The sequence below is a fragment of the Saccopteryx bilineata genome, chromosome 4, assembly GCF_036850765.1.
Source record: "Saccopteryx bilineata isolate mSacBil1 chromosome 4, mSacBil1_pri_phased_curated, whole genome shotgun sequence".
NCBI lineage: Eukaryota > Metazoa > Chordata > Mammalia > Chiroptera > Emballonuridae > Saccopteryx > Saccopteryx bilineata.
Window position 1 is genome coordinate 174,281,371 of NC_089493.1, and position 27,045 is coordinate 174,308,415.

At 48.3% G+C, this 27,045-nt stretch overlaps 1 protein-coding gene and 1 non-coding gene across 4 annotated transcripts in view; both read left to right on the forward strand.

Annotated features, from left to right (window-relative positions):
• Positions 1-1,198: 1,198 nt before the first annotated feature.
• Positions 1,199-27,045, forward strand: part of ABLIM3 (actin binding LIM protein family member 3) — a 107,800-nt gene continuing 81,953 nt past the window's right edge. For all 3 annotated transcript variants that reach the window (XM_066272956.1, XM_066272954.1, XM_066272955.1), the window contains exons 1-2: positions 1,199-1,353; positions 1,742-1,841. In XM_066272956.1, coding sequence (XP_066129053.1) covers positions 1,829-1,841 — 13 coding nt within the window. In that variant the 5' untranslated portion in view covers positions 1,199-1,353; positions 1,742-1,828. The remainder of the gene's footprint in view (positions 1,354-1,741; positions 1,842-27,045) is intronic.
• TRNAT-AGU (transfer RNA threonine (anticodon AGU)) lies at positions 15,655-15,730 on the forward strand. Its single transcript has one exon. It is a non-coding gene; the product is annotated as a tRNA-Thr (tRNA).

Here is a 27,045-nt window from a genome sequence, read left to right on the forward strand (position 1 = left end):
ACCCTGACCCTGTCATCCCAGACCCTGGGGTGCTAAGTCACTTCCTCATGGGACCAAGCTAGAAAAGAGAAGGTCTGGTGCTGTTCTGCCAGAAATTGCTCGTGTCCTAGGGCAGGTAGCTCAGCCTCTCTGACCCACTGTTTCCTGGTCCTTAAGTTGGGGTGTGGGTGTTCATAGCTGTTTGATTCAACACACGTTCTCACTAGGGTCACTTGATAGAGCCGGGATCGTGTGTCTTCCCTGTCTTGTTTTTCTACACTCAAAAGTCATGCTTCTGTGATCATGAATGTGGTTCAGAGGATGACAAGGAGGTAGGCAAAGGGAATGCAAAGAACCCCACCCCACTGAGTTAATCACAATCCCCAAAATCAGAATATAGATTTCTATAATACACACCCAGGAGAACTGATTACAAAACCAAAACTAAACAAACACTTTTGGACAAGAGCTAGATGGCTGTACAAAAAACTGGGTGGACCTGTGAGATTGAGTCATGAGGCCACATACCTGCTGTTTGCCTCAGACAGGGAAGGGTTTCAAGGTAGGTGTTACTACACTTCCCACTTTGAGGGTGGCACAGTGTCAGAGCTAGAAAAGATTTGAAGTGCTCTGTCAACAAATATTTATTAAGATGTACCATACACTGGCGCTGTTCTAGATATTGGGGGTCCTCATAGTGAACCTACTGACAAGATCCACACGTTCATCGCGCTAACATACTAGTGAGGAAGAGAGATGATAAAGAATTGTAACGAATCAGTGATAAGGGGCATAAAGGGGGAGATAGGAACAGAAGTTAAGAGGCTGGGAGACTCTCCCAATGTGTCATCTGTTTGTCCACACGCTCCCTTCTACACACAAGGACAACTAGCCAGAGACAGTAGTGACCAAGCTGGTTAGAAGCAGAGTAAGACATGAAAACCGTCCTCCTACAAAGCCAGTCCTTTCTGCACAGCCTCTCTCGACGTTACTTTATTATCCCTGTCATTGTCTAGCTCTTAGACCCTAAGACCGAGGGAGGGAAACAGAGCTCAAGCACCCCCTTGTTGGCCCCAAGACACAAGATTACCCTCCAACCCCCATCACACCCCAGAACCCCGGGAGAACCCGGGTTGGGCGGGGCCTGGACACGCGCCGACAAGTCCAGCAGGTGGCAGCAGCGAGCTGCCGCCGCCCCCCCCCCCCCCCCCCCCCCCCCCGCGCTGCCACCCTGCGAGCCCGCATCATGGATGTCGAGCTCTCCTATTTCGCTTTGCTCGCCTTGGAATTCGAGACCCCAGACGAGGACCAGGATTCATGAACCCGTCGCAGGGGCCCGGGCAGGGGCCTCTAGCTCCCGACGCTGGCCGAGAGGTGGGTCCCGGGGCGGGTCGCTGCTCTCCGAAGCCGGGCGGGGACGCGCTGCCGGAGGAGCCGGCGCCCCGCGCGCTGCCCCCGCCCTGCCTCCCTGTGGTCCACACCCCCTTTGGGCTCCCGAGCCGCTGGGCTGGAGTAGTTGGGGGTGCGCGCGAGCAGGCGCTGCCAGCGCTCTTCTGCCTCTGATTCTGGTCCGAGGGCAGCAAGATCTGGGCGCCCGCGTCCTCCCCGCCGCCGCCTCCTCCCTGCTCTCACCTGCGCCCATTAGTCCACTCGCCTTCAAGGCCAGTGGCTACAGCCCAGACTGAGAGGGGAGGGGACAGCAGAGGGAGAGAGAGCACCTGAGGATACAGACCTGGCACTGGACTACCTTTTCACCCCCCAGGTGATGAGTGAGGTCGGAAGATCGGAAGATTTTAAAAGCAACCAGGGCCTCCGTATTGAATGAAAGACCTAGTGCAAACGCATCACCATGAACACGAGCAGTAAGTGGGTCCTCCTCTCCTTTGCCATGGGAACAGGGTGGGGGCGGGAGGTGCAGGAGCCTGCGCCGCTGGGGCTGCCTGGAAGGAGGAAGGAAACCTGGCATCTAGGTGGACACATGGCCCCGGACTCCTTTTTGGTCCTTAAGTGCTCCTGGGCAGAGGAATAGGGGGTCTGGCTTTTCGTGATAATTTTGCCAATATTTTATTGGCAGCACGACTTGCCTCTGCAAGGAAGGCTGCGGTTCTCCTTGTAGCCATGCCTGGGAAGGCCTGGGAAGCAGTAGTGTGGCCATTGTCTGACGGTAGGGGCTCCGAGGAGATCTCTCTGTCCACAACTGGAAAGCCTTGGAGAGCTAGGCTTGTCCTGGAGCTGGGAGGAGCAGGGAGGCTGGCCCTCAGTGGGTGGGTCTGGAGATTGTTAAATACCCCTCTGCCCAGCACCTGCAGCCCCGTGGGCCCGCTGCTGATTTCATACACAGCAATAGGCAGGTTAGCCATCCCCAGAAGGAGAGAGAAGAAACAAGCCCTTCGGCCAAGGTCTCTAACATGCCAGAAGCAACAACTGCTTTGCAGAGTCAGGACCAGACATCTTGCTACTGGGCTGGGCCCCAGCTGTTGAGAAATGCAGTCAGAAATACAGGGAGGCCCAGTCCATTCTTGCCAATGTAGTCACTGGGACCATGGGCACCATCCTGAAGGGGAGGTCTGGGTCAAGTCCCCTTCCTTGCTCCTCACAGGCTAAGCTTGTGTGGGTCATTCCAGCAGCAGGTAGGGCCATTGAACCAGGGGATCCCCTGGAAACATTCACTTCCTTGAGTCTCTGACTTTCCCATCAGTCTCCTTTCTGGATCCCAGACTGCTCCTCTGTGAAACGAGAGGAGTTGATGAGAGACCCTTCTCATCTGAGAATCTACAAGATTCTTCTAAAAAAAAAAAAAAAGCTAGCACTAAGCAGCAAGACCGGAAAAATCAGTACCTTCTGAGGCTGTGTTTAGACCAAACCCACAATTTCCTTACCTTTCCTCCACATCAAGGCCGTTGGCAGGGAGGAAAGCAAAGGGAGTGAAAGCCACCGAGATGGAAATGACTTGTATTTATTTACTATGTGTGTGTGTGACTTCTCTCTGCTGCCTGCCTTTGTGTATTACGTAGCTATGCTAAGCAAGGAGGGAGGCTGGACTCCCTGCGCCTCTCTCAGCCAAAGAATTTGCCTCTTGGCTCTGCCAGTCTGGAACGGGGCTCTGGCTTCCCACCAGGCTCGGGAAAGAGCACAGTTCTGTAGACCCAGTCGCGTAGTGGGCCACATGTTTGCCTCTGGTGCTTCCAAACAGATAGAGATGTGAACAGCCTGTCACTTCTCACTATCCCTAACACACGCTGAATTTATCGGAGTCCTTTCTCGCTAATTGACAGGAGAGAAAGGTGGCTTATCTTTTTTTCAAGTAACTAAGGAATAAAGTAACAAGCCACGGACCCTGCCCTCCTCTCTCTCTGGAATTGTGAGGAATTCTTGTCCTGTTAGTAACACTTAGTATTCTTTAAAGAGCAAAACAGAGATTCCTACCTCTTTTTTTTTTTTTTTTTCTTAAAGAGATAACAACCAATAGAGTTGAATACCGCAGAAAATGAAGACTGACAAAAATGTCATTCTGGCTTCATATACTTTTTCTAACGAGGGAGAATGTATTTATTTCCTAGGAATGGTGGAATATCAGAGCAGAATGACCTGGGCAGCTTTGGGGGTCCCTGAGGCCCCCATAAAAGGAAGTGCTACCTGGGGCAGCACTGTGGAGAGATTCGCCCAGCGGCTGGGCTCCATCATCACGAGGCTCCTCCCCCCGCTGAGAGCCTGCAGGTGGAGAGAGGAGAAATCAGACCTCAGTGGAGTGAAAGGGTGACAGGTCATAAGGGCCTGGGAGCAGAGTGTTGACAGGACATCTCTGGGGTGACCTGATCTAAGCCAAAATGCTCTCCCCTTTGGGATGTGACATTCTTAACTTAATCCTGGTGCCTGAACTGGAACCTAAGAGACACTCGTACTTAGTTTTTCTTTCACTTTCGTTTACCGGGTCCTCGCTTTCCACCAGCCACTGTGCTAAGCATCTTACCTGCACGATCACTGCAAACACCCAGCCTGGGAGGTTGGCATCATCGCTCCACCTGTATAGGTGAAATCTGCGGCAGGTTTACAATAGCTTCTTCAAGCCATAGGATGAGTAGTAGGATTATGAAAGGTTCTTGGATGCATAACATTTGACAGTGCGTTCCATTCCTAACCCATGGTTCAAACGTCACTATGGAAGTGGGGGCAAAGCATGAGCTTGTTACTGAGTTCCTCGTCGCTTCATCTGGAGAAGAGGAGCAAGGGGCTGCGGTCTTGGACGGCGTGTAAGAGTTGATAGAGCTTGGTCCCTGGAATCAAGTGGTCCTGGGTTCCAGGTCTCACTTTTTTCATTTACTAGCTCTGTGGTCTTCAGCATGGTTGTCCCATTGCAAAACAGGACTAACGGGACCTCCCTCGGTGTGGAATAGAGACACGTGTTAATAATGCGTTGTGTAAGATTCAGAATTTGGTACCTGGGCATAGCTGGCATCATGTCAGCACTGGTGGTCAGACTGTCGTCGTCACTGCGGTGCTTGCTTTGGCTGTTGCCAGTGTTGACGGTATGACATTAGTAAGCATTATGACCTTATGACATCATTCAACCTCGTGGACGTCATACCTGTACCATAAATTGAGAGGGATTCTACAAGTGTGATTTTCAGGATTAAACTGGGTTATGAGAAAAGGCTTTGCAAACATATGTATCTTGTTTTTATTAGTGAGAAACATGTCTCAGATGGCACAAGCTGGGGAGTGTCAGCGACACGTCAGTGTGTGTTTTTGTTTCATCGAAATCTTTTCTTTTGAAATCTAGCTGAGCCCCAGGACACCGCAGAGCAGGAATTTGAGAGAAAGGGGTAATTTTGGAGATGAGGGAGTGTGGTGGTGGTTCAGACTTGGCAGAATGCAACAGGTGGGGTTCGGCCCTCGGAGCCATTAAGGGAGGGGAAGGAGGGCTCCTTGCAGGGAGAACGAGACCCCAAAGGCTTGGGCAGGACATGCGGGGCTCAGGAACCCTGGGCTAACACCATCACTCCAGTCCCATTGGCGGAGAGCTTCGAAGGAAGAGAAACAGCAATCGTCTCTGCCCTGATCTCTATTTGGAGGGTCTACCATCCAGCCTTTTCCTCCAACAGCCTGGACTCGGCTTAATTCCAAGGATATGTCCTTTGTCTCCTGACCGACTGAGGCAGCCCATACCTGGTTCCTGCCCTCCGCTCCAGCCCCTCCACACTGCCCCATCAACCCTCTGCACCACACTCTGCTTAAAATGCAGATGCCCTCGCTCTTAAGATGCAAGAGGAAACCCTTCGTGAGACCTGCAGAGCCCCACGTGCCCGACCTTGCTCACAACCCCATCTCACCCACAGGCACCATTCTCTGTGTCCCATTTACCTCCTTCCATTCCCTCTAACACCTGTGCCTCCCAACGTTGCATGTCTGGTTCCTCCCTCCCGGAGACCCTCCCGCTCCAGCATCAGCCCCTGTGCCACGCCCACCCCTTCATGCGAGCTGGCCTCCTTACCCTCCAGAGCTGCAGAAGCCGGGGCAGTCCCCAGCCCTGCTCACAGCCCCTGCTGTCTGCTCTCTGTTCCTTCAGGGCCTCGTCTGTCATCACACACGCATCCATGTGATCACAGGCCACTCTCCTGAACCCACACAGCAAGGAAGGAGCTGGCCCCAGTTCCCTGCTCTCCCACAATCCCCAGAGCCAGAAGGATGCCACCACCTAAAGTGCACATTTTTAGGCAATGATACTTTTCGGTTATTTCTTGTCAGTGTCTCCCATTCCCGTGTTGGCCCCAGGATTTCCTAAGCTTCTAGGTCCAAAGCCAGGGAAGACTGTTGACCTTGGCGTGCCACGGGCCCTGAGCACCTGAGTCAGTTCTATGTCCCATAAATGTGGTGTTTCTCGCTCGGGTCGGAACTCCCAGAGCTCCTAAGAGCTATGGCTTCCTTGCTGCAAAACCCAGCGCTGGCTTATCCTTGAGGTAGAAGCATCATGCGTACCGTGTGCAATGATGCCAAGAGCCACCCTCCCTCATTTCACAGCTTCCTCCTGTCCCCAGGCCCCTTCCATCCCATGATGGGTCTCCATCATGGGTTGGCATGCAAACAAGTTTTACTGAAAAGAGTACTGAGGGGTCATACAGCCCCCACAAAGACGGCATAGGGTAAGCAACACCGTGCCGGGGCGGTAAGAACCAGAGCTTTGGGGTATGGATTCCCAAGTTCAAATGCAAGGTCTCTCTCTGGTGTGCTCTTTCTGTGGTCTTGGACAGGATAGTTCATGTCTCTGAACTTGAATTTTATCATCTATAAACTGAGCACTAAACCCAGTGTACATAGTGGTTGTGAGGGCTGAGTGAATTAACAGGAGAAACTCATTGACACTGGATCTCGGGACAGGGAAGGGAACCCAGAGTTGAGCTGTCCACAGAGTAGAGCAAAGTTCTGGAATGACGGTATCATGAGAGGCAAACCCTCTGGTTGAAAATTAGCCCGTTTGGCTGGTATTGTCACCAGCCCGGGTTCTGTACACAGGGAAGCCGGGCTTTCAGGAAGATGACTAAGCGGGTGTTGTATATGGCACGGGTTGAAAAGGGCAATTCAGGAAGCTAAGATCCTAGATGAGACAGCCACCTAGTTTAGAAATCGTCTGAGGGCCAGGGTGTTGACGGTTGTAAGAATAGAAAGAAGTGGAAAGGTCCTTTAAAAAATAAAGTCTGCATGGCCTAGCACCTGATTGAGTTATGGGGTGAAGGAGAGGAGGAGTCAGTCAGGGTCCTGGCAGGGAACAGACCGCCAATGTGAAGGAAGCTAAATAGAAGTCTTTGCAAGCTTGCAAGCATGCGAGAAGGGTGTAGACAAACAAACAAGGAAAGCTGGACGGTCCAGTGCTAGGAGGCTAGTAACAGCAGCCCATTACCACTCATACCACAACTGTCCCCAAGCCTGATGGGGCAAAAACCAATAAATGAACCAGAGACCCAGCAAGCTGTAGGTAAGGCCTGTCTGCTAGGAGCTGTGGCCCCTGGCTGCAGGAGGGCAGCCAGCACATGACAACCCCAAGGAGGGAGGCCAGGGAGTAAATACCCTGACCTCTCCGCTCCTGCCCTGTGATCTCCCGCAGAGCTCCCCATCGGCTCAATCCAACCAAGAGCCAGAGAGCCAGGAAGGCTGTTGATGTCCCATCATGACCAGCTTCCAGGGTTCACTGCAGGGCAGAGTAGGGAGCTGCCTCGGATCTGGGGAGGCAGGGAGTTCCGAACTGAGGACACGCAGCAAACGGAGCGTGATGACCCTCTGCTGATGGCACTGACCAGGTCAGGAACTCGAAGAATTCCTTGAGAAAAAGTGCCATTACACATACAAGCACAGGATGCCCTCTAAAAAAATTCTAAATTTGCAAAACAGAGATGAATGTATACTTTATAAGGACAGAGTTGTTGTTGTTTTTAATAGTTCTTCCTAAATGAAGCAGCTGTGGACAAATGGTTACTTGAGGCTAAGGGGGGGGGGGGAGATAGAGGAATAATGTAAGGAACAATTGAAAAAGCATATAACAATGTGATGAATGTAACACATCTCTGCAAATCACAATGTGATTTCAAGAGTCCTAGCATTGCCCTAGAGGAAGTGATATCAATCCTGAACTCCAGCTTTCCTATCTGGCAAAAGCTTTATCTTGCTCAGATAACATCTGCTGTGGTGAATGGTCCACAGCTGGCTGATACCCAACCTTAGCCAGATACTATTGTAAAAGAACAGAAAACAACCAGAAGTGAGTGAGCACTTCTGCCAATTACATTGTTCTCCTGTAGCTCTTAAGGGCACAGAATGGGACTAAACAGCTGCATTCAGATTCCAGCTCTGCTCTTTACTTGCTGTGTGTCCCTGGGCAAGTCACTTCACTTTTCTGTACCTGACCTCCTCATCTCTGTGATAATCACAGCGGGTATAATAATAATGCCTCTCTCATACAGTTGTTATAAAGAATAAATAAGTTAATCCTCGTGGATATGCTCGTGATTGCTTGAAACAGTGCCTGGCATGTAGCAAGTGTCTGTAAAACGAATAAAAAATAGTGTCTATTAGTTTGCCAGGGCCGCCATAGCAAAGTAATGCAAACCGGTCAGGTTGAACAACAGAAATGGATTCTCTCACAGTTCTGGGGGCTAAACGTCCAAAATCAAGGTTTCAGTAGGATTGGTTCCCTCGAGGGTCATGAGGAAACATCTGTTCCAGGCTTCTCTTCTTGGTCCACGGGAGACTCAGTTGATCCCAGGGTGCCGGGATTCAGTTGACCTTAAGACCAAAGTTAATTCTCTGTCCTATAAATGCTGTGTGCCTCACTCGGATCGGAACTCCCAGAGCTCTTGAACCCTATGGCTTTCTAGGCACAAAACCCACTGCTGGCTCCCCCTCTGGGTGGGAGCATCATGCATACCACACACGCGGGTGCCAGGATCCACCTCCCTCCCTTCATCGCTTCCTCCTGCCCTCAGGCCGCCCTGGGTCTTGTCCCTGTGTCTCTTCATGTGATTTCCCCTCTATGTGCGGTTCCGTGTCTACTTTTGATAATGATACCAGTGCTGTTAGATGAGGCCCACTCTATAACTTCGTTTTAACTTGCTTACCCCTCCCTATAAAGACTCCATTTTGAAATAAGGATAGTGGGGGTCAGGACTCCAACATATAAATTTGGAGGGAGACTATTCTATCCGTAATGTAGTATTTGTTAAGTAAATGACCCCCCAGAAGAAAACTTCACTGTGGGTTGGCTTCCCCTGAATATCAGCCATTCCCCAGGGCTGCAGTAGGGTGCTGATAGTTGATTATTAAACACACGTGTCACAAAGGTTATCTGCCCAGTTTTGATGTTTAAACCCTACTTTCACCACCTGAGAGCCTGGGGGGAAGAGTGCACACGCAGGAGGCTCCCAGAAAGGAGGCTGCAGTGGCTTAGTGGTCCACAGTCGGTCTCTCTGCAGAAAACACGCTTCCCACCCAACCCTCCATTCAGGTCATTATGGGCAACTGTCACATTTCAACAGTGTAACGGAACTTACAGTCATGGTGTTGGTTTTCAGTCTGCCTAGTTCCTGGGAATGTCCAACACGGGGAATAAGAATTGGATTGCTCATTTGCTCACTCAACAAATACTTACTGGCCAAAAGTCTGCACTGGCCCTGATGCTGGGGACTCAGCAGTAAGTATAGCAGACATGGCCCTTGCCTTCAGGGGCAACCAGGGCCAGCTGGTGACCAGCCTAATAGGATATGTTTTATCTGCCCTATACCAGGCTTTCAATGAATTGAATCATTTGCCAACGTTGGGAAATTAGGGAATCAGAATTAAGATTTATAGCTTCTCTTAAAGAAATAACTAGAAGCCCTGGGCAGGTGGCTTTATTGCTTAGAATATTGTCTCAGTATGTCAAGGTTACAGGTTCAATCCCTGGTCAGGGTACATACAAGAATCAACCAATGAGTGGATGAATAAGTAGAACAACAAATAAATGTTTCTCCCTTCCCCCTTCCTTTCTCACTCAAAAAAAAACAAACAACAACAAAATAAAAAACCCAATACTTTTTTTTTTTTCTGAAGCTGGAAACGGGGAGAGACAGACTCCCGCATGCGCCCGACGGGGATCCACCCAGCACGCCCACTAGGGGCGACACTCTGCCCACCAGGGGGCGTCGCTCTATTGCGACCAGAGCCACTCTAGCGCCTGGGGCAGAGGCCAAGGAGCCATCCCCAGCGTCCGGGCCATCTTTGCTCCAATGGAGCCTTGGCTGCGGGAGGGGAAGAGAGAGACAGAGAGGAAGGAGTGGGGGGTGGAGAAGCAAATGGGCGCTTCTCCTATGTGCCCTGGCCGGGAATCGAACCCGGGTCCCCCGCATGCCAGGCCGACGCTCTACCGCTAAGCCAACCGGCCAGGACTAAACCCAATACTTGTAAAAAAGCAAAGAAAACCCCTGGAAGTCTGCATCCCCGGCCCTATTTTCCTGTTGGACAGCAGTCAGGAGGACGGCCTGCTGTCAGTGGGCACACTGGTCTCTAGTGTGTCACAGTTGCCACCACTTCCTATTAAAGTTGCAAAAGAACAGCTTAATATTTTTATGCTACCTTGCTACTGTAAGCATTTGAATTTTTAAACCCCTGTCTAGAAGATGATCCATATAACAGCACAGTGAGAAGTGTAGCTTCACACAGAGACGTGGCAACTGCAGCATAGCTGTTAATTATTATGAAAGAAAGTCCTGTCTGGAGTTCGCGATTGATTGACACTGCCATGCTATTGAAGTCCTCTCGAAGTGAGCAAAATCCGACTGCATGTCCTTACTCCCTCAGCTGAGCTATTCCCAGAAGGGAGATATCATATCCTGTTGGCTATGGTTGGACAAACAATGTCCCACCCCAGCTCCTAAAGGTCAGCTTTGTTTCCAGAGGAACGTATGAGTGGGGGATTAGGCACAGACCAAAGGAAGGATATTCTGGATAACTGGTTCCAGCTCTGGGCACCTTTTCCAGCCAAAGGAAGGTGCCCTGGGAGGCTGAAGGTTCCAGAGATTGCCATGGCGTATAGGACGTGCCTGTGTAGTTGAGGACATCTGGTCAGCAGCGTGAGCTCCATAACACTCAGGTCAGTTTATATACCCACCCAGCTAAGGAGTGGTTACTGAAAGACCACACACTGACCCCATTTGGCTACCCAAGGCCTCTCCTCTGCCAATCTGGGCTTCTCCCTGATAAAGACAGCGAGAGAGCGGATAATGTCAACAGCATTTCTTCAGATAGGGCAGATTTTCTCATTCCCCTGGAAGCAATCAGGGTAGCAAATAATTCATAGAAAGCAAAACACACTGCCTGGCACATAGTAGGTACTCTAAAGATATTTGATGAATTCCTTTATTCACTAAAAGCTCGCTCTCTTTTTCTTCATAATGAAGACCTCCCTGCTAAGCTCCAGGTTCATGTTCCCAACCATCTGCTAAGTTACCCACCAGGATGTTCCAAGACATTTCAACCTAAATTTTAATAAATTTAAATTAACCTCCAATTCAATAAATGTATGTTCTTCAAAGAGAATGAAGGGGGAAACACGGCTCCAGCTCTCTCGGGCCGGTTGATTGCTAGAACCTTCATCTGCCCAGTCACCTATGTTAGTCCTTGCCTATGTTTCCTTTTCCTTCATACTCCCATGTCCACTGTTGTCCACATCTGGTCATTCCTACGTCTCAAATGTGGCCTCAGCTCTCCCCCTCCTCAACTACCATGACTTCTCAATGTCTGTGACAACAGGCATGGCAGCCATTGGAGTGAAAGGTTGGGTGGGGGTGGGGGTGGTGAGGTTGATCTCAAGTTCGGCGGGAAGGAACGGAGCCGTGTGGGCTGCTGGCCACGTGATTCCAGGCTGCACGGGCAGGAAAAGGCAGTGGTACCGCTCCGCATAACCCTGCTTAGCTACGTCTGATGCATTGTGTTCAGGGAGGACAGTGATCAATTGGAGCGTGTCCAGGGAGGAGTGGCCAGCATGGTGGAAGGACTCGAACGTGCCAGGGAGACAGCGCTGCAGGAGCTGTTGGGAGATGCCGGAGTCAGCCCCTCGCACTGGTTTTTGTGTTCGCCTGAGAGTGTGGGTGACAGTTTCACCCGACGCTATTGGAGTGAGCCGGCCACACAGAAGTCTCTAGCCTCTTTCCTGAGTGTATCACCAGGCAGAAAAGGGGTCCAGACAGGCTCCCCTTTGCCGTCCTGTTGCTCCCAGGGCCGGAGCTGCTGCTGTGTTCTGCGACAGCCCCGCCCCTCTCCTGACAGACCTCCACGCTCTACTGCCTGTATCATTTCCAGAGCTGCTTCCTCGCATCTGCTCAATTTTGTGCGAAGCGCAGGTCTTTCTCCATGGGTTGTTATCTCTTGCCCTCACCAGCACCAGCTGGGCCAATGAAACAACTGCGTTGCACTAGTTGAGTGACACAATTGATCTATTTTAAGCACCTGAAGCACCCTGGACCAAGTGCCAATCTTCCCACAGCAGGCTGCTCTCAGCATGCGGGAGCAGGGGCAGCCAACCGGAGGCCTCCTGCTTTGTGAAATCTGGGGAAGCAGCCCAGGGATCCGGACTTTGCCTGGCCAAGGACGATCTAAGGCAACCATAAAATTAGACATTTTCACAGTCAGCATGCACCGTTCTGGAAGGGCAGTTGCCAGTGAGGCCAGGATTACATGGTACAGGAACCTCGAGTGACCATAAATCCCTCTTTCAAAGGGCAGAGATAGAGCCTGGGCCCCTTAGATGCAGGGAGAAGGGACGTGGGAGGGAGCGTTTTTGGAACAAAGAGAAGCCCAACCCACATCCCAGATGCCTTCGCCTCAGATCAATGTTTCCTCCTCCTCCTAATCAAGAGACATTCTTTCCCAACTATAGCCTATCTGAGCGTCAATGTTTTAGAAATAATATTTTTTAATCCTTGCAACAAGCCTTCCTGGGCATTGCCTGTATTCTGATCTAAAGAAGGTCTCCATGTTAATGTTGGCTCACACCATCCTTCCCAGAACTTGCCACCGTCAGTAATTGTTTTATCCAAGAGCTTGTTTTCTTCCTTTCTGTCTATTATCCCCTTTCGACAATAAGCCACACGATGGCTCTGTGACAAGCCTGTCTTTTTTGTTCACTGCCAAGTCCTCCCAACACATTGCCGCGCTTGACACTGAGTGCTGACTGTTAATAATAACAGTTCACATTTCTTGAGCATGTACTGCATACCAGGCACAGTACTAAGCGCTTCGCTGACGGAAGCTCCCTGAAACCTCACAGAAGGCCTGGGAGATACACACTAACGTCATCCTCCTCTTACTAAGGAGAAAAGGTCATTGGCCCCAAATCTCACATTTAATAGGTAATCAACAGCATATATGAATAGATGAGTTTAATGAGGAATATTTATATCTTCTTTTGCATAGAAGGGAAATGAGCTTAAAAAGTTAAGTCACCTGGCCACGGTCCCACGAGCCAGGAAGTGGCGGGACAGGTGTTTGCAACTATGCTGATCTGCCTCCTTCACCCTTCCTGCTTCCTCCTGTTTGCTGTCTTTCCCCATTTTTCTGAGATGAAAGTCACAGGGGGGAGTGGGATTTGGTGTCCCAGCACTGCTGTCCCATTCACTGGGCAGTGACACCAACCCCTGTGCTGGGTATGGCAACATGCCAGACACTGTGAGATCAAGGTGCACAGGACAGGGAGCAGGACCTGGGACTATCTCCTCCCAGCATCCCTGGGAGACGAAGAAACATCACGGTGTTGAGAGGGAAGAGTAAAGAGGAAGACGGGTCCGAGTCCTTTGGGAAACCTGGGGAATACTGTGTGGAGAAGACCTTGAGACATGAATAAACTTCTGTCAGGTGGAGTAGAAGGGAAGGAAGGGGCATTCCAGATGGGTTTATTCACTCATTCTCCCAGGCAAGCATTCCACAAACCCTTCTTGTGCAACTTCTGCATCCCGGGCTCTTGGCTCGGGCAGAGGGCGAAATAAACAGAGGCGGAGTGTTTGGGGAAATGTCAGGAAGTCCAGCTCGCGTACACCCTATAGAGTGTGAGTAGGTGGAAAGTAAGGAAATAAGGCTGGGGAGGTGGGGAGGATCAGATCCTTGAGAGTTTTAAATGCCAGCCTAGAGAGTATTTGTTACAGTCTGAAGCCAATGAGGAGCCAGGAGGGGTTTAGAGCTGAGCAGTGACCCGACCAGAGCTGTGCATTATTTAGGACCATCTCCCCGGCAACACGTACCTGATGGATCAGAGAGCCCGGAAGCAGGGAGAGGCAGGCTAAGTGCAGCGATGCCGCTGTGAGTGGGAGAGGGGAAGGCGTGGGCTGCAGAGATGGTGGTGTGGCTTGGTAGCCCTCTGAGCGTTAATGTCGGTGTGACCGCTCTTACGCCCACAGGTGGACCTGTTATCCGGTTCTGATTTCTGGGACTGTGTGAACTGATACTTTGAAAACTAGGTTACTGACCAAATCAAGATGCCTCGATAGTGTCTTTGGTAAGCACTGGAGCTGTGGAGTCAGACTGCCTGGGTTCAAATTCCAGCTCAGCCACTTACTAGCTGTGCAGCCTCCAGAGTCTCGCTTACCCCAAAGCTTCAGTTTCTCCTTCAGATGGGAACATTAGGGGAGCGCTGAGTGAGGGGCTGGACCCGAAATGCTTAGTACAGTGCTTGACACCCAGGAAACAATATGATTAATAGCGGTCAAGTAACCGGATACATTGGTGTTGGGGAGACCCCCTTTAAATATACAAATTCATCAGTGCACAGTACTTTTAGGATACAGCCACTCCTGAGCATCCCATTGGTACAGGGGAACAGAGGTATGTTTTGATAACCCGGGACTTTTGTTTAGCTAACATGTAAGGCGTGCCTATTCTACATCAGACTATATTCTGAACTTTCCATGAATTACTCGCTTTTAATCCTAGGCATGAGTCAGAGGTGAAATTAATGTTGTAGGGGACATTTTTTATTGAGTAGGAAGCATGTCATACTAGAGCAAGGTTGACACTCTTTTCCTGTAAAGGGCCAGGTAGTAAATAGTTGGAGCTTTCTAGGCCATGTGGTCTCCGTAGCAGGAGAGCAGCCTAAACAGTGTGTCTCAAATGGACGAGGCTACAGTCTAATCAGAATTTACTTAGAAAAATAAATTATGGAGAGGGATTTGGTCCGTGGGCTCAAGTTTGCTGACCCCTATATCCCATCTCTTCCAACTTTGACATTCTGATCCAAAATGATAGCATAGGAATGCCTAATCCTTCTCATTGAGTTCATGTTTATAACTACAAGGGGAGTTTGGCAGAGCAGATGCACTGGGAATATAGACACAGGAAGGACCGGACATTCTGTTTGTGGCCTTCATGTTCGGCATTCCCCTGAATTCACACTCTGGTGTTATATGACTCTTCTCAAGTGGCCACCAAATGCCAGGCGGACCAGGCTGCCCGGGAGCTGTTCAGGAGCCAGATCTCAGGCTGTAGAGAATGACATTCAGGCCAGAGACTCTCCCAAGTGGGAAAACACAGACATTCCGGGCCAGTGCTCCAGTGTCCAGGGCGAAGCCTGCTCCTGCTTTGCTGCCGTTCACATTCCCCTACTCCAAGCCCACATTCCCTTATAATGAAACACAGTGGCCAGAGTGTCTGTCTGACATGCCTTATCATCTCTCCTGATTCTTTGCAAGAACTTCCCCCGATTCCATGTAGTACTAATGGCTGTGGATGGTGGTGTTCAGTGCCTCCCCCAGGGGATGGCATATGACCTAGTCTAGCCAACCAGAGTTTCCGATCTACCTTAGCCACAAGGATTTATTTGCTCAGCGGTGGACATTAGACCCAAGAGAGGCCTGCTCGGGTATTTCCTGAAGTTAGATAGGAAGATATTGGGAAGGAGAAGTATTCATCCAGTTGAGGTTACTGAGCTAAGGAGATGAGGGTCGCGGATACTGTGGCCACGTTTGTCTAACATGTGAGAAAAGACTGTCTTGATGATAGAGAAGTCAGATCTCTGACCGTTTAGTACAATCCCTGCATCCAGCCAGACCTGAGGCCAGAGGCTACCTACCACGCCCCACCCTGAGACCTCTCGGTTGCAAGAACCAAATTAAAAAAAAAAAATCCCTTGGTTCAGGGTGCATTCTAAATAAAGGCACTTTTATGGCCCTGGCCGGTTGGCTCAGTGGTAGAGCGTCAGCCTAGTGTGCAGAAGTCCCGGGTTCGATTCCCGGCCAGGGCACACAGGAGAAGCGCCCATTTGCTTCTCCACCCCTCCCCCTCTCCTTCCTCTCTGTCTCTCTCTTCCCCTCCCGCAGCCGAGGCTCCACTGGAGCAAAGATGGCCCGGGCGCTGGGGATGGCTCCTCGGCCTCTGCCCCAGGCGCTAGAGTGGCTCTGGTCGCAACAGAGCGACGACCTGGAGGGGCAGAGCATCGCCCCCTGGTGGGCAGAGCGTCGCCCCCTGGTGGGCGTGCCGGGTGGATCCCGGTCGGGCGCATGCGGAAGTCTGTCTGACTGTCTCTCCCCATTTCCGGCTTCAGAAAATACAGAAAATAAATAAATAAATAAAATAAAGGCACTTTTATTTATTTATTTATTTATTTATTTATTTATTTATTTATTTATTTTGCTATTCTTCCCATCCTACAATCACCCTCATGTATCAAAATCCTAGCCATCTTCCGGCTAAATTAAAGATGCTTCCGCTCCTGCTTTCTCATATGCACTCCTGTGTGATTTTTTTCCCTCTTCTGAAGTCCCCAGCCCTTGCTTAAAACATCCTTATGGTTACAGGTCATTTGCTATAAGCCAGCATGGTTTATTCATGTGCATTTTGTATCATTCCTAGATCATATGCTCCTAGAGGGCAGGAGCCATGTGTCAGGAGGGTAGAGTATATTTGCTCCCAAACTGCAAGCCCCAGACCACTGGGGAGTCGGAGTATTACTGCTGGAGATGACAAATCCGCATGTGCACCGCGCTTTAGATGCATAATATTCCATCAAATGCACGGGGTTGAGAAGTTCAATATGGCGGAAAGCTCCCAGAACTGTTACACGCCACACCAATATAGAGAGGTTACCAAATATCTTCGACATAAAAAAGGGAGCCCTCAAATGATCTGGATGTGGCTACATGGATGCATACATATGTAAAAATTGTTGAGCTTAACCCTTCAGCTTTGTGTACTAGACTCTGAGCAAGTTATGCCACAATAAAAAATAAAATCTAAAATAAAAATAAGGGAGTCCTCCCACTTGACAAGCCTGCCTATCACTAGTCAATACACAAAAATGAATTTGAGGTAGATCATAGACCTCCATAAACTACAGCTACAACTATACAGCTTCTAGAAGAAAGTACAGGAGAATATGACCTTGAGGGAGGCAAGGACTTCTTAGAACACTTAAAGCAGCAGAAATGGGCAAGAAATTCTAACAGACACTTCACAAAAGAACATATGCAAATGACCAATAAGCCCACAAAAAAGTGCTCAACATCATTAGTCATCAGGGAAATGCAAATTAAAACCACTTTTTTACACCCACCAAAATGGCTAAAATTCCTCAGGCATTGTGTGGGTAATGTAAAATGGTACAACTTTGGAAAATGGTGCATTTCTTAACAAATTCAGCACACAGCTACGGATGATCCGGCAACTCTTCTTCTAGGTGTTCACCCATACCGAGGAGATGAAAACATATCTCTTGCAAAAAAGATTTGTGCAAGAATGTTCCTGGCAGCTTAATTCATAATATCCCAAAGCTGGATACAACCCAGATCTTCCTCTACAGACAAAAGCAGAAACAAATTGTGCTACAATTACACAATGGAATACTACTACTGAGCAAACAAACCAACTGGTGATACATGCAACAGCATGAATGAATCTCAGAAGCATGCTGAGTGAAAGGAGCCAGACACAGAAGAGCACATGCTGTACGATTCCATTATATGGAGTCCAAGAGCAGACAAAACTAATCTATGTGGAAGGAAATCATAACAGGGTTTGCCTCTGGTTAGGGGGAAGAGTGATTGTAAAAGGTGTCAGCAAATCATCTGGAGTGATGGACATGTACCCTATCTTGATTGAGATGTTGTTTACATGGGCTTATATAACGGTTAAAACTCATTGTAATTATCTATTTCATTATTTGTAAATGATATACATACACACAAAGAGAGAGAGAGAGAGAGACCCTTTAAAAGATTCCTAGGCTTAGAAACAGAACTGACTCCAAAATTCAGCTCACCCAACTCTGTGACATCTGCTAGTATCCTCATCAATTCAGTGGGCCCATCCTATTACTTGCTTACCTCAAAAGGCTGTTTCAACTATAACACCTGGGAAAGAGCTTGGTAAACATTTAAGCATTGTACATTCCAACTTATTTTGTTCAAGTGTCTCCCTGGCCTTGACACTCCAGTTATTAGCCTCCTTGAACCCACCACATGCTTCCTAGCCTCAGGGTCCTTGCACGTGCTATTTCTGCACCTGCTCTGTACTTGCCCCTGGGCTTCCACGGCTGGCTTCCTTGCCTTTGTAGTTTCAGCTCAAATGTTTTACTTTCATATTGCCTGTCCCCAACCCTTATTCTGTTCCTTTATTCAGCTAGTCACAGTTTGTAACTATTTGTTTATTTACTTACTATGCATCTTTCCCACAGAGCTGTAAACTCCCAAAGGAGAAGAAAGATGCCTGTTTTATTTACTAGTGTCTCCCCAGTCCTTAGTGCATAGAAATCAGCCAGTAAATATCGCTGAATAAATAACTGCACCAACGAACATGAGCTTTGGTGCTTGGACTCCATCTGCTTGTGCTGACTCTGTACTTTCTGCTCGGAGCCAGGTCTCCCCTGAGGCTTGGGGGATGCCCATGAAGTGACACCAGGATAATGCTAGTTTCACAATAGTGTGCTCTCTCAGGGAAAGCTTTTTCTATCAAGAGGCTCAGGGAAACTGTAGGATACCTTGTCTTTAGGAAGACTGGGACACCTTCTATGTGTAGCTATGCTCTATGGTCCCTCTGTTAGGCTGTAGCCTGGGGTTCTGCATCTTTCTCTAGGTCAAGAAGAATCCGAAGTATAAACAGGCTACCACACAGGGGTTGTCCTCTGTCTCTAGGGCCCTCCGCATCCAAGCCCAGCACAGGGCCCTAGAGCAAGTGCAATGAATGCCTGTGTCCACATCCATCATCTTATTTGCCACTTTTCAGACCTCTGACCCACCTTGGAGAACTTTTCAGCCTAATCCCTCCCCCTCTAATATTCAAAGCACCGTTTTGGGGGGCGCAGGGCTTTCTGGACCTGAATACCGTTGCCCTCAGTGAGGCCGTTTTTCTCCATGGTGTCAGCCCCAGGCCAAGTAGCTGCCCCTGAGTCCAGGGCACTTGGGCATTGCCCACAGCTAATCTGCCTGCAAGAACTCTCTGAAACCTTCTGTTTAAAAACTGGAATGTGTTGGCTGACCTGGATTATTTGGGCTGCCCTGACGTCAGTGCTGTGGGGAAATGCTCTTTGGCACTAGCAAAGTCCACTTGACGGTATGAACTCAGGGAATGCTCCGGTAAGAATATAAGGGGCTTTGAAATAGGGAGATGTGTACCTCTTCCCCCACATCCTCCCTCCGTAGTCAAAATTCTACTTTCTCGCTGTCTCCCTTGAAGTCCGTATTCTTTTCAACAGATAATGTCAATAAGCCCTTTATGTAAGTAGGATTTGGGGCTACTCTGTTTCTCATCAGAGAATCCATCCTGTGCCAATGAGTTTGGGCCTCGGGCCCACATGTTAATTATTGTACCAGGGCTCCTGGAGTCGACTGGGGACAGAATGCCTCTTTGGCGAGAAGAGAGGTACTCTGGTAGGATTTTTTTTTTTTGAAGCATTAATCTAGCTTAGAGAGGCTGACGGAATGAAAACGCTGGTATGCTTCATTGATGTTTGCTCCTTCTTCTCTGAGCTCTTAACTGGGGTTTGAAAAATCAAATGTTAATGAATCTTTGGGGATTTCGTGAACTTATATTGGCAACATGGCAATAACCATTTTTTTGCTGACATTAGTTCCAGGAAATAATAATAGTATTTTAGGATACAGAATGGTGGGAAGGAAGTCTAGCGATGTGATATGTGTGTGTGTGTGTGTGTAGAAAAGAAAGCCCCCTGAACTAGGTATCCGAAGGGGTGTGTTGGAGTCTAGGTACATCTCTTCAGTTCCCTAAGCCTCAGTTTTCTCATCTGTAAAACAGGTAGAATGTTATCTTGCCAGACTCATATGTTTAATGACTGTCAAATGAAGCAATGAATGGAAAACTCTTTGAGTTGGCCTCTGTTTTGCTCGTTATTGAGTAGATGCCTTCTTCTCTTAGCTATTCTTTGAGAGAGAAGGCAGCATTTATTTGAATTGTTGTTTTTTTATTACATTAGGTTGCTGGCTATGTTTCTTCATTATAATTCTACACAGAAATTGAGCACAAGGCAAACCCAGCTTTATTTGGGTTGTAGGTAAATGGGGCAAGGTAGAAAGAGTCCGTTCATTGTGAATCTAATATCCTTATATACAACTGTCCTAATTTCAAGTATTCCATCCCATTGTTAGGCCATGCATCTAACCGTGCGTTTCAGTATCTCATTCAGAAAGCATGGTCTCTATAATTAAATGATGATTAAAAAAAAAAAAAAGAGGTGCAGGACAATAAGCGTAAGATAGAAACTTTTCTCCTTCCTTTGTGTCTGGAAGGACAGTGAGCAACCCAGACCAAGAGAGAAAGAACCCTTTCATCGTGCCCATCAGAGCAGGTGACTAAATTGGCCGACAGGCCCAGAATTTCACCCTTCGGCTCCTTTTACAATTCCCCAGGTGGACGGGGCCTGTCACCGGGATCCGTCAGGTCTAATTTGGGAAGAGCACCCTGCATACGGCTCAGGAGGCCTCGCTTTTGACTACTCCCCTCGGCCATTGTGCTGACACTTCTCAGATGCTCCCGAGACCGCTTCTACCAGTGACTGCCATCACAAGGGCAGTGAAGCAGGAGCAGACAGGACCTCCTCCTGCTGAAAGCCATCTGCCTCAACGTGCATTTTCCAGGACGTGTAACGCGTCTGAACATGGAAGGACCCCTGGCGTGTCTGTTGTGGAGTGGGAATCTCCCTGCGTTGAGAGGCAGTGGGATGTGTTTGAGGGAAGAGAAAGCAAGCCAGCGTGGTTGTCCTCTATGGCTGGTGGGCAGGCGGGTCTGAGATGAGATGGGGGAGACTGGCAGGGAGAGGCCGTGCAGTGCCTCAGAGACCATGACAAGGGGTCGGGCTTTGTCCCAAGAGCAAAGGGAAACCACTGAATGGTGTTAAATGCCACTGGAGGAGGTGCGATCAGAATTAAGCACAATCGGATTTGCATCACGAGATGAGATTTGCATTTTGAAAGCCTCACTCTGGCTACTGTGTGGAGAAGGAGTGGGAAAAGGAGGCCAGTTAGGACCTGTTGGGACCCTCCAGGCTTCAGATGATTGGGCTGAGGCTAGGGGTTGATGGTACAGGACATCTGCTCCAAGGACATGACATGGTCTTGATTCCCTGGCAGCTTTTATACCCTTCGTACTATTGAAAATAAGGATCTGGTATGTATATTAGTTTGCTAAGGCTACTGTAACAAAACACTACTTGTGGGTGGCTTAAACAACCGACAGTTATTTTATGACAGTTCTGGAGGCTAGAAGTCCGAGATCAGGGTGTCAGCAGGGCTGGTTTTTTCTGAGGCCTCTCTCCTTGGCTTGTACGTGGCTCTCTTCTCCCTGTGGCTTCACGTGGTTATCCCTCTGTGCCTGACTATGTCCTAATAGCCTCTTCTTATAAGGACAGCAGTCATACTGGCTTGGAGCTCACCCTAATGTCCTCATTTTAACTTTTTCATCTCTTTAAAGACCCTGTCTCCAAATATAGTCACATCTGATTCCCGACATACTTTATTTTCTTGGATTCCCTATAAAGGGTATTTAGATCACCTGTAGCATTTCTATTCTTTGTTATTGCCCACCCCCACCCCCACAGATCCTCCTAGTAACCACGTTATGTATAGGAAGAGCTGCCTGACCATTTGATGGATTTCATTTGGGTTTTGCTCTTCCACCAGAATGTCGAACTTGACTGTGCTGTGATGTCTATTACAGCGTGGTTCAGCCACAGAAAGTTACTGTCCTGGTGACTGGGTACTTCTTGGGAACAGGTCTGTTGCATTTGCCTTCCTTGTGGGCTCAAGAAGTACCTGTTTTAGGAAACAGCAGTCAAGTTCATCCTGACCAAAAAACTTGACTCCTCATTCCATCCTGCGGGTGTGTCTAAATGTTTGTCTAATGCCCGCAGGAATATTCCAGGGCACATAGACACGAAAAGCATCCCTCCTCAGGTAATGTACATCTGCTAGGGAAATAAAGCAAGCACAAAAGTGACAATATTACAAGGTATACTCTGCTCTTGGTCAGTGGCTTTCAAAATGTGGTCCCCAAAGCAGCTGCATCAACTTCACCTGGGGACTCAGCCCCCACTCGGACCTACTGACTCAGGAATTCTGGGGGTGGGGCCCAGCAATATGTGTTTTGATAAGACATCCCAGGATTCTGAGGCATGCTCAAGTTTGAAAACCTCTGCTTAATCCTAAGAAGAGCATGCCCTAAGGTTTTCTTTTTTGTTTTTTGTTTTGTTTTGTTTGTATTTTTCTGAAGTTGGAAACGGGGAGGCAGTCAGACAGACTCCCGCATGCGCCCGACCGGGATCCACCCGGCATGCCCACCAGGGAGCGATGCTCTGTCCATCTGAGGCGTTGCTCTGTTGCAACCAGAGCCATTCTAGCGCCTGAGGCAGAGGCCATAGAACCATCCTCAGCGCCCGGGCCAACTTTGCTCCAATGGAGCCTTGGCTGTGGGAGGGGAAGAGAGAGACAAAGAGGAAGGAGAGGGGGAGGGCTGGAGAAGCAGATGGGCGCTTCTACTGTGTGCCCTGGCTGGGAATCGAACCCAGGACTCCTGCATGCCAGGCCGATGCTCTACCACTGAGCCAACTGGCCAGGGCTTTCCCTAAGGTTTTAAAGAAAAAGAACTCCTATTTGGAGTGGGGTGGGGGGAGAAGGGAGCTGGCCATATTTCTAGACGTGTGTTTCCTACAAGATAGGCCGTGAAGAGTGGGTTGGAGTTTAATGTTTATGTAGATGATCATATTTACTCCAATTGCCATCTGTATGTTTATGTATTTCTTTTGCGAGAGTAATTAACAGCCTGGACTCTATAACTTGAAAGATCTGCTAGCTGTCCTTCCTTGCATTTTAACTGCCTTGGTGTGAGTTTGAGGCTTCCACCAACATATGCTCAGTTATAGAACGGGTAGTTATGGTTGGAGGCATTTTATTGGGATACTTTCCATTCAAAACACTGCTTGAATTGGAAGTGGAAATTCTCCCTCTATATTCTGAGACAAATAAGACCGAAGCCTTCTTGAATCTCATGGTGGGTAGGGATCATCTAATCCCCTGGTCAGCAAACTGCAGTTCACGAGCCACATGCGGCTCTTTGGCCCCTTGAGTGTGGCTCTTTCACAAAATACCATGTGTGGGCGCTACCTTGATAAGGAATGTACCTACCTATATAGTTTATGTTTAAAAAATTTAGCTCTCAAAAGAAATTTCAATCGTTGTACTGTTGATATTTGGCTCTGTTGACTAATGAGTTTGCCGACCACTGATCTAGTCTAATAACCCAGCTACCAAACCTCAGAGTTGGCCGTGAATGCTGAGTAGCACCAGGACACTCAGCATAGACACATGCCTCTTCTACTAGCCCAGTGAAGAATTCTGTAGCACAGGTGGGCAACCTATGTCTCAAAGGTCAATTCTGGCCCACTGCCTATCTTTATAAAGTTTTATTGGAATGCAGTCATGCGCATTCACCTATATATTTTCTGAGGCTGCATTTGTACTACAATAGTACAAAATTTTAATCCCCACCTTAAGACTTTATACTTTTAAGAACTCTTAAATTGCCAGTGACCCAAACTCAGTTCAAGCTACCCAAGTTAAATGGGAAGCTCTTGGCTCTGTACCTTTGGAGTCAAAGAAAGGTGTGAGTGGAATAGCTGCTCTTGAGATCCAAATAGACTGTCTTCTCTACGTATGACGGTTTCTACCGCACCTCCCATGATTGGGCTCTCCTCCTGCTCACACAATCTGATGAACACTTCTGCCTTCACTGCCCATTTTTGTTTTGCCCCACCCAGTTCACTCTGCTAAATTCAGGTCATTTTTCTGGTATGGTGGATCCTGCAGCTATAACATGAACACTCAACTTGGCATTAAAAGTCCTGGGTTCTGGCCCTGGCCGGTTGGCTCAGCGGTAGAGCGTTGGCCTGGCGTGCGGGGGACCCGGGTTCGATTCCCGGCCAGGGCACATAGGAGAAGCGCCCATTTGCTTCTCCACCCCCCTCTTTCCTCTCTGTCTCTCTCTTCCCCTCCTGCAGCCAAGGCTCCATTGGAGCAAAGATGGCCCGGGCGCTGGGGATGGCTACTTGGCCTCTGCCCCAGGTGCTAGAGTGGCTCTGGTCGTGGCAGAGCGACCCCCCAGAGGGGCAGAGCATCACCCCCTGGTGGGCAGAGCGTGCCCCTGGTGGGCATGCCAGGTGGACCCTGGCCGGGCACATGCAGGAGTCTGTCTGACTGTCTCTCCCCATTTCCAGCTTCAGAAAAATACAAAAAAAAAAAAAAGTCCTGGGTTCTAGTCCTCACTGTGCTATTAAATACAAAAACATGAGAGAAGATGTCGAAGCCCTGAAAATCCAAAACTCCCTCAATAGATAAAAGGGATTGCTTTTATTTTAGAATCAAAGCACAGTTAAGCTGGCACAGGCCTGAAAGTTCATCTTATCCTGCTGGTCTGGGTGGCAAAATGATCCCTAAATGCGTTTTATTTGATTCACATAGTGTTCTTTTTTTGTGTGTTTTATATTTGAGCCAGGCTATAAAAACTGGGAGATTTTACTTTAAAATCCAAAGCTCTGATTTTACTGAGCCCAAGTCCTCGCATGGCAGGAATCAGTCCAAACCAAGCAGGGGCTGCCCACCCTGCTTGGCCACACCCTTCATCTGACCCCAGCCCACTCGCTCATTTGCATGACCTACCTACCTCCTTAAGCACTGAGTTCATGCTCTCCCTCATTTAATACAGCTTTCCATCTGATTCCTATCTGTTGAGCCCAGCGATCACACAGCCCCAGCCAGCTTCCCACACAGGGGAAGCTTGCTACCTAGAAAGGCAGTCCATGTCATCTCTGGGCCGCTCTGACTGCTGGGAAACTTTTCCCTGTATAATCCATCTTTGTTAGCATTCCACAATGGGTAAATGACCTGCCCCAAATCTCCCACTGTGTTGGAGCATTAGAAATCAAAGATGTCAGTATGGCTCATCAAGCTAATGGTCTTTTTACTTCACATGATGGAGGTATTTCTTTCCCACTTCTTCACCCGCTCACTTACCTCCATTGCAATGTAGGGGTGGGAAAGTGTACATTTTAAAAAAAGTCATTTAACATCAATTTTATTTTTTACTGAAAAATTTACATTTACAAATATTCTGCAGAACAGGAGTTGGCAAACTTTTTCCGAAAAAGAGGGAGAGAGTGATTATCTTAGGCTTTGCAGGTCAACTACTCAATTCGGCTGCTTTTGCATATAAGTAGCCATAGATGGTACATAAATGAATGGGCATGGTTGTTTTCCAATAAAACTTTATTTACAAAGACAGACAGTGGGCCAAAATTGATTCTCGAGCCATAGTTTGCCCACTCTTGCCACGGAACCATATAGTGAGCCCACAAAAGAGGTGTGTGTCTATGCTGGGTGTCCCAATTCCATGTGTCTTGCAAAGGCCAACTCAGATACGGCATTTCCAAGTAGCTTGCCCTGGTTCCTCTGCAGGAAGTTATCTCTATGGAAAAAGCATCCCCATAGAGGACTGTGTTCCCATTTCACTTCCACCACCGACTTCTACTAGTCGACTACTCCATCCACCCACCGCTGCTTGGCTAACTTTGTCCATCTCCAGAGTGGCTCCAGGAAGCTTTCCCTGACAGTTTGGATGCTCCCATAGCATAGGCACATGCCTCTGGTTTCACAGAGTGCCTGCAGCAACAAGTGACTAAGAGTAGCTTAAGCAATCTAGACATATCTAGTTAACAGAATAGAAAGTCCAAAGAGGGGCAGATCCAAAGCAGGTTAATTCAGAGGCTCAGCATTGTCCTAAAGCACCTAGATTCCTTCCAGTTTAGGTGGCTCACCTTAGAGTTCATCATGGGCAGTAAGACTGCAGTTCCACTATCCCAAGTGAACAGCAACCTTCAGAAGCCAAGAGCAAAGATAACTTTCCATTCCACCAGACCTTCCCTTGTGTCTTAGCGGCCAGGAGTATATCATATGCTTTGCCTAACTCAATCAATTGTCAAAGAATGAGATTATTAGAATCAGTTTGATCAATCAAAATTCCCTCCCCAGCCCTGGCCAGTTATCTCCGTCATTTAAGGCATCATTCTGAAATGACAAGGTTGCGGCTTGATCCCCGGTCACGGCACATATGGGAAGCAGTAAATGAATGCATAAGTGGAACAACAAGTAAATACTCTGTCTTTTTCTCTTCTCTCTCTCTCTCTCTCTCTCTCTCACCCCCCCTTCTTCTCTCTGTCTCTCTAAAAGCAATCAATAAAAAATAAAATAAAAATTCTCTCCCCAAGTCTGGGAGATGTCACAACCTTTCCTGAAAGATATGGCTGCTCAGGGTTGGATAAACAAAAATGATTTCCCCCCAGGAAAGAAAGGTTAGCAAATGAAGAGATGGATGTCTGTTGGGAAGGAAACAATAGTGTCCCATGCCATACTCCTCTTCTTCTTTTCTGGCTCCTTTCTCACCATTTCCACTGCTGGAGAGTGAGTCACATGAAGGCCGGGACTTGTTCACCTCATTCATCATTGTGTCCTCAACTGTGGGTCATGTTAGAAACATGACTTCCAACATGAAGTGGTCCAGGAATATTTGTTTAGTTTAAACTGATAGATTGGGATTTAGATGGGAAACTGTGATAAATTAGGATACTTATTTCCCCATGTATAAGATGCTCCCATTTATAAGACATACCTTAATTTGGGGGCCTGAAATTTGAAAAAAAAAAGTATTTTATGAAGTTATTGAATTTAAGTTTTATTCATCATAAAATTCATACAACTCCTCATCACTGTCAAAACTCTCATCCACCAGCTTGTCTTCATCTGTGTCTGATGACGAATCACTGTCTTCAACAATGAGCACAAAAACAAGCATGAAATGCAAGTAAAAAAGTCTACAACCACTGTATAAGATGCACCCAGTTTTTAGACCCCAACTTTTTTGAAAAAATGGTGCATCTTAATACATGGGGGAATACGGTAATTGGTTGCAAGTGACAAAACTCTCCATTCTTTTTATTTTTTATTTTTTATTTTTTTAGAAAGGGACTATACTAGATTGGTTGGTATCATTAGGAAGTTTATGAGT